The following is a 12,851-nucleotide window of genomic DNA, read 5'->3' as shown; positions in this document are numbered from 1 at the left end:
ATCCCATGGACCTACCAGACACCCACCTTCAGGTGGGTCAAGTCACCCACTACACTCGCTTGCAGGGTGATCTCTCTTCCCCTTTAAAGTGCACGCTGGGGGCTGCCTGCACTGTGAAGGATAGAATGGTTCTTCCAGCATCCTCTCTGCATTGCACAAACTCACTGCCTGCCTAAGGAAGACTGCAAGTTCACATCTGACTTGGGGGCAACGCATTATCTGTAATACAGTACACTGTACTCATTTGTGCACGGTGCACCTCATTAAAGGTGCACTGCAGCACAAACAGGGCCACTGTGCCCTAAGTATAGAACAGCCCAGGTCTTCTGTTGCCTTCTGACACACTTTAGCATAAAAAAGGCTTGGGACAATTTCATGGTCTCCTAAAAAGAGATTTTAATTCGTCTTTTTTGCCCATATTGATCAATTTGTTTATAACCTACTGGATGATATGGCACATTTTTGGGCTCGTTAACTGGTTATTAACACAACACTGGAGGCCATATCTTATACCCACAAGTTTTTTTTTTTTTTAACTATTGGCATGGTTAGACCCCTCTCCAAGTACAAACCAGTCGTTTTATGACTGAGTATTCACTTGTGCTGGACACACCATTAGAGACTGTCCTGATTCCTGCAAACCTCATAAGGGAATTTACTTCGGAATCCCTCAAAAAGGAATTTACTTCGAAGTCCAATATGTGCACCTCAGAAGACCTAAAAACATGATGGCTAAACTAAATGCTAATAAGTCTACATAATCCCTGATAAAAATGAATTTCTTCCATGGTGAATCAGGTAGATAGCCCTGCTATCTGTATTTTTGAAGAATATATTAAATCAGACCATCAGTGCATCACAAGTAGAGCTGAAAGTAAATAACCATAGTTGGGACATGAATGTCTCATGCATGGTATACTGGTGTGCACTTCTGCCCTGATTGAGACAACTGCATGTGAAACTGGTATTTCAACTTTTAACCAGTTTAGTTAACTTGCTAGTCTAACGTTTTCATTCCAGCCTAGGCCTGTCCATGGTACTACCAGGGTGCAACACTGGTTATGTGTCAACAAGGACTATTGTCCAATGTCCTGGGTTATTGATATGAAGTGGTGTGGTAGTTTACCAATTTTTGCAAATCAACAGTCCTCAACAGAATTTTTTTCTCTGTCCCAGAGGGGTGTGGTCTACAGGCCCCACTCAGGTAAAAGTTCATTATGAGGCACCCAGAGCCGTGGCCTGATATCCTGTGTGCATATCAATTATATGTGTACATTGCATATGAGCAGCACATATATAACAGTGAGATAGTGTGCAATGTGAATATGTTTGTTGGGACTACTCTGATCTATTTTGGACAACCCTGGTTTATTATGGCACAAGACTGAGAAAGGATACATCTTTCCCAGACAGTGGAAGGATGTCACTTGCAATGCTCTGCTTGAAGGATGGAGACCCAGACACTGAAGTGTGGAAGGGTGGGAGCGGAGCTACCCGTAGAACTCTTATGAGGACTTTGTTAGCAAGGCATAGCTAGTTACATTTTCCTGAGCATTGTCATATCGTGAATGGTAGGGAACAAATGTAAATGTAAATGTAGTATACTTGTAAAGCGCACAGCTGCCCCAGCAACGGGGCGTCCCGGCGTCCCGGCGCTGTATAACTCTGTGGAACCCTTCCTGGCTCTCCCTGTGAGATTCCCCTCCTGGGCACCCCCAAGGTGAAGCCAGGCATCCCAGCATTGTTGGGGCCGTTGTGGAGATTAAGCAAGCTATTGCCCAGAGTTGCAGCGTGGGACTCATGATTAGAGTAGGCGCCGAGGCGAGAATTATCGAGTCCGCGGACATTGAGCGCAAGACCCTGCCGCGTCGGGAATTGAACCCTGGTCCCGGGTCTGATCTCTGCTTCAGGGACTGCCGCTTCTAACCAGTGAGCCACACTTCTCCACTAGGATGCTGCTTTAGAAAGGCTGATGACAGCCATGTGAAGGACCTTCCCATTTGATTGTGTCCATGTTTTGGATACTACGGCTTGGAGTCGGCATCATCACTACCTGCTGAGATTCCATTCCCTTGCACACAGGCCGTGTTTGCACTACAGCCAAAAAGTGGCATTTGAGAGGGAATCATCTTAAAACGATTCCAGGGACATAGGCAGGTGATTCACATGCCACGTCGGGAAAATTAATATAGAAAAGGGGAACAAGGTACCCCACTTTGTACCAGGTACAAGTTATTCTTGATCAAGGAAGGGAGTGCTCCCCACAGCACTCAAAGATCTCATGTGAGACGATCGCTGGTGTCCGCATGAGAGCCAGTCTACCCAAGTTGAGGGGACATGACCTGAAGTGTGCACAACTTTCTCAAAAAGCTGTGGGCCTGAGTAGTGCCTGAAATCCTGACTGCTCAGAGAAGGAAAGAGGGTGCTGGACCATGCAGGAGGAGAAGATTGTCCAGGTCACAGAGACAAACGACCCCCCCTGCCCGCCCCCCTCTATGGTTGTGACCCAGTAGCCCGTCTTTGACCTCCAGAGTCTGACAAGCAATCTGCTGAAATGAAATCTCTGGTACAATTATTGCCAAGCACCACTGCGATTACTCATTAACACTACTGGTTTGGGAACGATGAAGATAGTTACGCTAGGCCTTAAAGAATACAGTGAGAAGATCACACACACAGTTCTCAGTACACTTTGCAGCAAAACAAATGCCACCAGGGTGAAATGTATGTATCACTGCTTGAGTATTTACATGGAGTGCTTCATACAATATGTTTGTTGTTTCTATGGAACTCAATGATCTATCTTCAGAAGCATTGAAGACTAGCCCTTCCTTAAGACTTCAGAACACTGCATGAAGCTTTGACTTGGCCATCTTGCCAGCATGTGAGCTGTTGCTCTAGTAACCGCATCTAACCACCACTTGATGTTGTGACAGTTGGGCAATACATTCCAACATTTCTTTTCTTTCGTCCACTCCTCTCCGGATGTAAGCAGATAATGCACAATCTTATGACACTGGACATGGTGGTCCTCGATAATCAAAGTGCTAGGGAATAGTCTGGTCGTGGTGGTATTGTGGATGGGCAATAGGGGCCTAAACCTCGGGTGTGGTAAGATCAAGGTTCTTCTTAGGGGCTCCAAAAATATAACATCACCAAGAGTGGCCCTCTCTTCCTCCAGCATAACACCAAACAAGACGATAATGCAGATAGGGGGAACTTCCTTTTGGGGATCAGGTGGGAGCCACAATAATAGTTCTACTCTACCGGCTCTATCATTGAAAACATATTATAAGTTTTATAATGTGTTCATGCTATAGAGAATGGGGTGCTGTTGAACAGTTCTATAGTACAACGCTGGCTGCACTATATCGACAGCTATTATATTACTAAGGTGTGGTTGTGATGCATTTTACTACTACCTGAACCTCAAAAATATACATCCACGGCTGCCTAGACCTTTCTAATTACAGTCAAATGATTTAATTACTTTACACCGATGTGTTATTTTATTCATCTAACTTTCATTGTAACCCTATTATTTAATGAGTTTAACTATAAGTTAATTAAATTATTTTTTCCTTATTATTACTAACTCTAGTTCAAGACTTACTTAATTTAAATTACAACAAAATAAAATAAATTGCTTTATTTTCCTTAATGTAACCACCATATTAACACTTAATGCATTTAAGTCAAATTAAATTAAATGTAACTTTAACACTAAATCTAAGTTCTAATCATTGTAAATCGAAGTAAATTATTATTAAATTAAATTAATATTTTTGCTGCGATAACATTGAACCTTAATTACTATATTTAAATTCAATTATTTTACTTAAACCTAATTCCAACCCTAATCCTAATATTAAGAATACATCTTAATCAATTGAAAATAAATTAAATAATGTTTCTTATCATAGCCCCAATATCAATCCAAAACCTTTATTAAGTAAAAATAAATGCATTATTATAATTAACTGATTTCCATTGCTAAACATAAATTAATATCAATTAGAATTGATTACAATTAAATAATCTCATGAAGCCAACACGAACCCTTAATTAGATTAAAAGTAAATAAAGAGAATGTTTTTTATTGACAGTTTAACTTAATCTAAAGCAATTTGCCACAGTTTACTGTCTGTTGCCCACAAAGATATTTTGAACATGACTTGTAGCAGGAGAAGACTAAGGAATCTGCATTGGTGGATCAGGCTGTCAGGCCTTTTTCCTGATCCTTAAAGTCGCAGCCTCCACTTCATAAAGGAGAATGCAAGTGTTCCCTGCTAACCATTACACTAGGTATTTATGGCGCAAACCTGGATTAACAAGTGTCTAGGGTGGCTTTTTTCAAGGCTAAAACACTGTCCTGTCCAAACACTGCAGCTATCACAAAGGACACCACTTGACCAAAAGGGCCACTCGGCATATCCTGCCCACACATTGGCTATTATCTGCTCCACGCTTAAGCAGTGGCGACCATGCTCCACTCCTGAAGGAGCCCGAGCCTTGCGAGCCACCACAACAAGTCCCCTGCAGGTCTGAGTAGAGCTCTTTGAATGGCAAGACTGGCACTGTACATCAAAGGCACAGACATTATAGTCCTTTTTCATGCCTACAGAGAGATCCCGGGGACACGGAACCTCTAGGGCATCTGCCCAGGAGTAACTCAAGTTGGCCTGATGTTGGCCTATTCAGCCCTTAGCTTCCTGCACGTCAGGAAAGCCATTCCAAGACAGTGGATCCCATGAGGGATTCATGACGCTAGTGTCCCGCCTCCAGATTGGGCAAGGCCAAAGCCCACACCGGATGGCGTCTTTACTACTCTTCTCGGCATACTCTATAACTCACTATCTCGCTGCCTGGGTTTCTACAGACTGTTCGTCCCTATAGCTCACTACAGACAATACCTGTGGCACATGACCAATCGGACTCCTGCATATGCAGTCAATCATAGCAGGCCCTGCCTATGCATACCACTGCTCCTCCATGCCAATCATAGAGGCAACAATGTCTCTTTCACCTAATTTACAGTAACTGTTGCCCCCTCTACGAAGAGCTTGTAGGAGAAGCATCCTCGCAAAAGCCTACTACACAAACACAAACACTTCCATGAAAAGCCATTTTAAGCAAGTTGCCAATCAAGGATACATGTCATGTTATGTTATGTTATGGTATGGTATGGTATGGTATGGTATGGAGAAGCCACCACAACCTGGCAAAACTATGAAGAGGGCAGCATTTCAGCTGTAACTGATTACCAGCATCGAATATACCCGCAGGTTGACTCTGCTTACAAAAATGTGCTGAACAAGATATTCAGTGAAGTTTGGAGATTCCATGGCAATATTGAACATGAAAATAAGACAAAAGTAAGATACTACAACGATCAGCGAAAAGGCAGTTAAATCAGAAAATTTGAATTTCGGCGGGAAGTGCGGTTTGTAAACTTGAGATATAAGTACAAGAACATTGAACAGTTTTACAAATTTCATGGAAGTCTGATGTTTCCACAGCGCCAGCTGTGTGAAATTTAAGCAAAATTTGGAGCACTATCTGAGAAATGCTATTAAAACGGTAAAAGTGAATGAATTCGGGTGAACTAGTTAGTGCCTTGGAGTCATATAGGAAAATCTGACATTTTCGGAGGGCTCAGGAACGACTGGGAGTCTGCACAGGGGTGTAGCTATCGATAAACAGTGCAGAAGGTGTATTGGAACCAGGGCTCGGAGATGTGAGGGACCCTCTGCACTTCAAATACAGATGTTCTTTTTTTTTACTACCTAACCTGGAGACGGTCCATGTTATTTGCGTGTTTTATGGCTTTTGCATCTTTGCCACGCCATTGATTCTACGCCAATGCGCGTCTTAAGCGTAACCACGTCGAAATAAGAGTGTTTCACGTGGAAAACGTGAATCTGGCGCGCTAGTGCCGGTGTGTAACTCTGATTAAACTCTAGTCGGAAAATGTGACCTTTCCCGAGGTTTCCAGACGAGCGGTAAACGGGTGAATGGTAAACCGCAGACCACGGAAAGAACGGCGGTCCTGGCTGGATTAGGGAGAGCGGAGCAGACGTCTGCTGACTGAGGCCGCTATCCGAACCTATGGACGCCTCACAGGGTGTGGGGAAGTTGTGTGTATGCTGCAGCGAGACTATTATTTCCGTTTCTTGTGCGAGTGGAATGCAAACCACACTCCGCAGTTACACAACCGTGCACGCGAGGGCTTGTTGTAAAACACCAGAGAGAGAACTATTGAAAGATTAACGTGGTATCGTCATACGGTTTGTTTTCCTTCAATGATTCTGGTTCATGCAGATTGTCATATTTTAAGGTGTGGGGTGGGTGTGCAGCCTTGGAGAGGGCCCGGCTGTGTGACGTCACTTGTATTGAAATGTTCGGAGAGATGCTGGGATGGTGTGACCTGTCACCCTTTAGCGTAAGCGGCGGATTTGGAAGGTGGGGTTGGAACATTGCGAAGGCTCGCCGTTTAGCCTGTGAGAGGTGAAATGCGAACATTGTGAGGGTTCATGGTTTAACCTTTGAGAGTGGGCTTAGAACATTGTGAGGGGTCACCTGTTAGCCTGTGAGCAGTGAGTTTGGAACATTTGTGAGGGCCCACCCTTTAATCTGTGAGAGGTGGGGTTGGAACAGTGTGAGAGTTCACCCTTTAACCTGTGGGAGGTAGGATTAGCACATTAAGAGGGTTCATTTTTTAGCCTAAGAGAGGCCGACTGGGAACACTTTAAGAGCTTATCCTGTAATCTGTGAAAGGCTGTGTAGGAACATTGTAAACGCTCACAATTTCGCCTGTGAAAGGTGAAGTTGGGACATTCTGAGGGTTAAACGTTTAGCCTGTGAGAGGTGGAAATGAAAGATTGTAAGGGCTCCGCCTCTAGCCTGTGAGAGGTGTCCCTAGAACATTCTGAGACATGTTTGGAGTATATGATTATGTGTCTCACTTTCACTCCATATGCTATGTGCGATGGTGGTGCTGTGGGAGTGGCTGTGTGTTTGTGTCTCGCATCGTACCCTGTATGAGGAGAAGCCGAATATGATCAAAGTGTCTTATTTTCACACGGTAGGCAGCCAGCCTACACGAGTCTTTGGAGCTGTGTAACTACAGCATGTTTGTGTCTCACATCATAACCTGTTGGAAGCGGGTCTGGATTTGATAGCTTCTTACTCAGTGGTTGAAGTGCAAAGAAAGTATGGAAATTGTGATATTGAGTGCATTGGGGTAGGGTACGTGAGTGAATGGGTGGGCCAGAGACATGGCTAAAACGAACACAATATTCTGCAACTATTGTGTTGGCATTCCATATTCACTTCAATGCATATACAATATAACGCAGGCACCTTAAATGAAAAATAGATGCAAGTTAAAGTAATCGGTGTGAAATGCGCTCTTTTACATTATGAAAGTTCAACTGGTCAATCCAATCACTGCAGATGCGTGGAGTGTGTGCACGACCAGTCTTAGAACTGAATCCGGACTGGCAATGTGGGGTATGGTATATATTAACAACAAGAGAGGGAGGATTAACAAAGGATCACTCCTATATCCCCAATCATAAATACAAGAAAACAACTAAGGAGTGACTTAATGGTGCTATGAGCAAATAACTAAAGCCAAGCACATCATAGGAGAAAACCTTCCACCAGCAGTGATAAGGCGATAATGGAAACAAACACAGGGAAAAAGGGTGAATACACATACAGAAAAAATGGCAACAATTCCTATTTATTTAAGAAGAACCCTCACTCACCCTAGTGGTGACATGCTTCATCATGGGGTTCCCACTGGAGGAACCGAATGTCCCTCCAGTGTGCTTCAACGCCTGATTTACAGCGGAGCAGGTTGTTGTGAAATGAACTTACTAAGTATGTGTGGGGCGGCAGCGGACAAAGTAGGTTCCTGGAGGCGAGTCGTTACCAGCGAATGGCTGTAGCGTGAAGAGAGCCTCCCCCGCTTAAGCCCACTGATGCCAGCACCATAGTATCGTGCTATCTTTTGGGCCCCTGGAAAACCCAGGGTGCAGAAACCGAACTTTACCGGTATTTTTTTACAAAAATCATTTTTTCACATATATCCACTGGTTGGACGCGCCTTAGCGAGCGCGGACCACCAGGGATACACACGTTTTTGGTCCTGAAGAAAGCTGCATGAATTAATAGAGACAGCTGAAACATGTCGACCTGCTTTTGAAGGGATATAAGTGGCCAGGAATACTACCACTAGTAAATATCCCACACATTGTTTTTAATAATATTAGCTGACCACCAAATAAAGTTGTTTTTGGTACAACTAATATTTTTTAATATTTCACTATCACCTGCACTTAAACACATACTTAGTAAGTTCATTTCACAACAACCTGCTCCGCTGTAAATCAGGCGTTGAAGCACACTGGAGGGACATTCGGTTCCTCCAGTGGGAACCCCATGATGAAGCATGTCACCACTAGGGTGAGTGGGGGTTCTTCTTAAATAAATAGGAATTGTTGCCTTTTTTTCTGTATGTGTATTCCCCCTTTTTCCCTGTGTTTGTTTCCATTATCGCCTTATCACTGCTGGTGGAAGGTTTTCTCCTATGATGTGCTTGGCTTTATTTATTTGCTCATAGCACCATTAAGTCACTCCTTAGTTGTTTTCTTGTACTGTGGGGCATGGTGACAAGTATCTATAGTGCGAAGACTGAAAGCACTGTGGTGGATATGCAAGACATTATTTTAAAGTTGTATTACACGCAATATAATGTATGCTGCCATAAATTGTGCAGAGATTTAGTGCCACTCTCACCCCACAGACGCCCTGAGGAGAGTTTGAAGCGGTTGTGGCGGTAGTTGGCTGTGAGGCCGGTGGCCCGTGGCGGCCAATGCGTTTGCAGCCCGGCGGCCGCACCGCATGAACAGCACGGGAGGGGGTGGCGAGTCCCGCAACGGCTGCACCACACGGCCACAGGTAAGAGCGGGGGAGGCCTCTGCCCCCAAAACTCGTGCCACCGGGGGCAGACCGCACCCCCTTGCTATGCCACTGTGTGAGGCCTCCAGCAGATCCGGTGTGGTGCAGCCCGCGCACGTGCACGCTTCTGAGGTTATTCTGTGGAGCAGCCCGTGCACGTGCACGCTTCTGAGGTTATTCTGTGAGGTTATTCTGTGGAGCAGCCCGCTCACGTGCACGCTTCTAAGGTAATTCTGTGAGGTTATTCTGTGGAGCAGCCCGCTCACGTGCACGCTTCTGAGGTTATTCTGTGGAGCAGCCCGCACACGTGCACGCTTCTGAGGTTATTCTGTGGAGCAGCCCGCTCACGTGCACGCTTCTGAGGTTATTCTGTGAGGTTATTCTGTGGAGCAGCCCGCTCACGTGCACGCTTCTGAGGTTATTCTGTGGAGCAGCCCGCTCACGTGCACGCTTCTGAGGTTATTCTGTGAATCATACCGCTTACGTGCACGCTTCTGAGGTTATTCTGTGGAGCAGCCCGCTCACGTGCATGCTTCTGAGGTTATTCTGTGATGTTATTCTGTGGAGCAGCCCGCTCACGTGCACGCTTCTGAGGTTATTCTGTGGAGCAGCCCGTGTACGCTTCTGAGGTTATTCTGTGGAGCAACCCGCGCACGTGCACGCTTCTGAGGTTATTCTGTGGAGCAGCCCGCGCACGTCACGCACATGCACGCTTCTGAGGTTATTCTGTGGAGCAGCCCGCGCACATGCACGCTTCTGAGGTTATTCTGTGGGGCAGTCCGCGTACGTGCATGCTTCTGAGGTTATTCTGTGGGGCAGTCCACGCAAGTGCACGCTTCTGAGGTTATTCTGTGGGGCAGTCCGCGCACGTGCATGCTTCTGAGGTTATTCTGTGGGGCAGTCCGCGCACGTGCATGCTTCTGAGGTTATTCTGTGGGGCAGTCCGCGCACGTGCACGCTTCTGAGGTTATTCTGTGGGGCAGTCCGCGCACGTGCATGCTTCTGAGGTTATTCTGTGGGGCAGCCCGCGCACGTGCATGCTTCTGAGGCTTTTCTGTGGAGCCTGCGTCTGCACTGACACGACTTGCTGATCTGCGTGTTTTGTGCACTGGTCTGGCTGGGCTGAGCGCATGAGACTGTGTGGTGGTGTTTATTATTACTAAATTGTGTAAACTAATGTTGGGGTACTCAAACTCCTTAGTTTAAACTTTCATATACAATTTGTATTCATAATGGTGGGCGGAGCGAAGGGTGTGTAATCCACGGACATTTCCATTTAGGCTGCACCCACTGGGGGTTGGTTTTTAAGGAGGGGGGCGCTGATGGCATTTCTGCCATTTTCTCCCCCCCCCCCTCCTCCCCCCCCCCCCGACAATTGCAGCATGTACAGTGGGTGCTTTAGAGGAGAGAGAGGAAAAAGAGAGGAAAGAGAAAAGGACAGAATGAAGGAAGGAAGGGGGATGGTTTAACTATTTTGCCAGGGCTGAACTTGACTTCTCCGTCTGGTCCTGAAGGATGGATGGAGAAAACTGTGGAGAGCGACACTCCAATCTTCACCAAACAATCGCCAAACTCACCTCAAGTATACAACCACTCTTAACGCAGTCATCAACATAATCTTTAATGTACAATACCATCACAATACCATCATCAAGCTCAAGGCGCGCATACCACCTCTCTTTTCTAGAACAAAAATTAAAGTTTTGGCAAGTTCACTACCGCCTTCCACCAAACACATATCAAACTCTTTACAATGTACAACACCTCTTTACCAGGCACTCGTCAAAGTCATTTCAAGAGTTTAACCAATCTTACCAACTAATCACCAAATTCTGAAAATGTTACAATCCCCAAAAACAAATAATCATTACACTCTTTGCAAGTGCACAACCCATCTTCACCGAATAGTCATCAAACTTATTGCAAAGTGTACAACAGTTCGGATCACTGACAGAATATCGGAAAGAAAAATATCGAGAAAGTAAGTGCAAATATGCAAGTATAGATTGACTTGATATATCGATAATATATATATCATCAAGGTACATATACACAGAGTTATATGTAGTAAACCTTTGCTTTCCTATAGAAACTTACTCTCACACTATTTTTGCTCTTGATGTTTTGTCTTTGCTATTCTTGATGCGATATTCTGTCTTAACACCCCCCAAACAGTAATCAAACTCGTGGCAATTGTCCAAGCCCTATAGAGAAAATCAAACCGATTGCAAGAGTGCAACATCGCATCACTAACAATATTCAAACTCACTGCAGATGCACAGCCCCGCTTCAAATAACAATCATCCAACTAATGCTAAGTGTACAACTGCGTCACCACACAATCATTAGATTCTGACAAGGGCGCACCCTCTTTCACCAAATAAATCATCAAACGCGTGGGAAGAGAGCACTACTCCTCTTCACCAAATATCCATCCGAGTTACTTCAAATATACAGCTGTATAAATATAAATAAATGTATGGCACTGTCCAAGCTCTATGAATAAACGTTAGAACGATCGCAAGTATACAACCCTATTAATTAACAAGCAAACATCAAAGTGATTGCACGTGTGCAACCCCACATCACCAAAAACAATCGAACTCATTCCAGATCAGATGTACAAACCCACTACAGAAGTCAATCACCAAACTCACGCCATGCGTACAGCCCCTAATCCCCAAACAATCATCAAACTTGCGGCAAGTCGACCAGCTCTGTGCACCAAACAAATATCACACTCAACCCTAGTACTCACCTTCAACAAAAAATAAATAACACTCCTGACATGGGGGAACTTAGGTTCACTGAACAAAGAGCGCACTGACGCCCAACACTCCCACAAACACGCAAAAACTACACAAACGTCTTCTACATGTGTCAAACGCATACTCTCTACAGACTACACTAAACGCACAGGCCTACAGTCTTTGACGATGCTTGTTCTTTAGTGCCAATTGCATTCAGCTCACCTGACAACGATGAGCTCACAACTCGAAAGACTCGATTTTTAACATCAAATAAAACGTCCACAAACGATGGCACACACTGGCACGGCTCTCAAATATGCCCCCGCCATGCAGGAAAGGCGTGCGCATCTTTTATCCAGCACAGCCTCAAATTAAATCATTTCTCCCCACTTCTGCCAATTTCGAAAACACGTCCTTCGTCCTGGAGATGCGCCCGCGTCCTCATATCATGTGTGGTGATAACAGACAGTGGATCTGTTTACTCTGAAGGTCACAGAGAAACACGCCTCGGCTTTCTTGCTCTCTCTGTAGCTTTACCCACTCCACAATTAATTTAAAAGCGGTTACCATGGGCACAGGTGGGGAGGAGGGGTCAGCTGACACCACATTTTTCCTTTGGCACACTAGTACTCCAAGATTTACAGATTTCTGGAATGCAGTCTCCCTCCAGTTACTGCAGCTCCCACACCCACGCGCCTTCCACACTTTAAAAGTCACAGAACATGCCGGGTCAATGCATTGGTTTCAGTGGTACGTACCCCAGAGCGCAAAGAGCGTGGCCCCAAAAGCGAGGTGCATGGTGTGTGTGGAGAGGGTGTCCGGCCGTCTGAGTGCGCTGCCCAGTTGTTGATGGTTAACATGCTCTGAGTCTGGGGAGTAATTCATTGGATTATGAAGGTGCTGCAGGCGTTGGTGTGATTGGCTGACTAAAGCGTGCCCTATGTTTAACTCGTGCATCGCCGAATTCGGTGCCACGCTAGCGTTTACATAATACCGGACTGGCTGGTTCTTCAACCCTGTTCGTGTCATCCACGCGCTGAGACTGGGGTTGTCAGCATTATAGGATGAAAGCCAAATAATAAGACTAAGACAATGGGGAAATGCCGCCCAACTTTAAAGAAGTGACATGTTCCC

At 45.3% G+C, this 12,851-nt stretch overlaps 1 protein-coding gene across 1 annotated transcript in view; it reads right to left on the bottom strand.

Moving 5' to 3' along the window:
• The window catches only part of LOC144768738 (uncharacterized), a 376,353-nt gene extending 363,786 nt beyond the window's left edge, over positions 1-12,567 (bottom strand). Inside the window, exon 1 of the mRNA XM_078652621.1 lies at positions 12,476-12,567. Coding sequence (XP_078508747.1) covers positions 12,476-12,515 — 40 coding nt within the window. The 5' untranslated portion in view covers positions 12,516-12,567. The remainder of the gene's footprint in view (positions 1-12,475) is intronic.
• Between the last annotated feature and the right edge of the window lie 284 nt (positions 12,568-12,851).

This window comes from Lissotriton helveticus, chromosome 7, assembly GCF_964261635.1.
Source record: "Lissotriton helveticus chromosome 7, aLisHel1.1, whole genome shotgun sequence".
Taxonomy (NCBI): Eukaryota; Metazoa; Chordata; class Amphibia; order Caudata; family Salamandridae; genus Lissotriton; species Lissotriton helveticus.
This window is presented reverse-complemented; position numbering and strand designations above follow the sequence as displayed.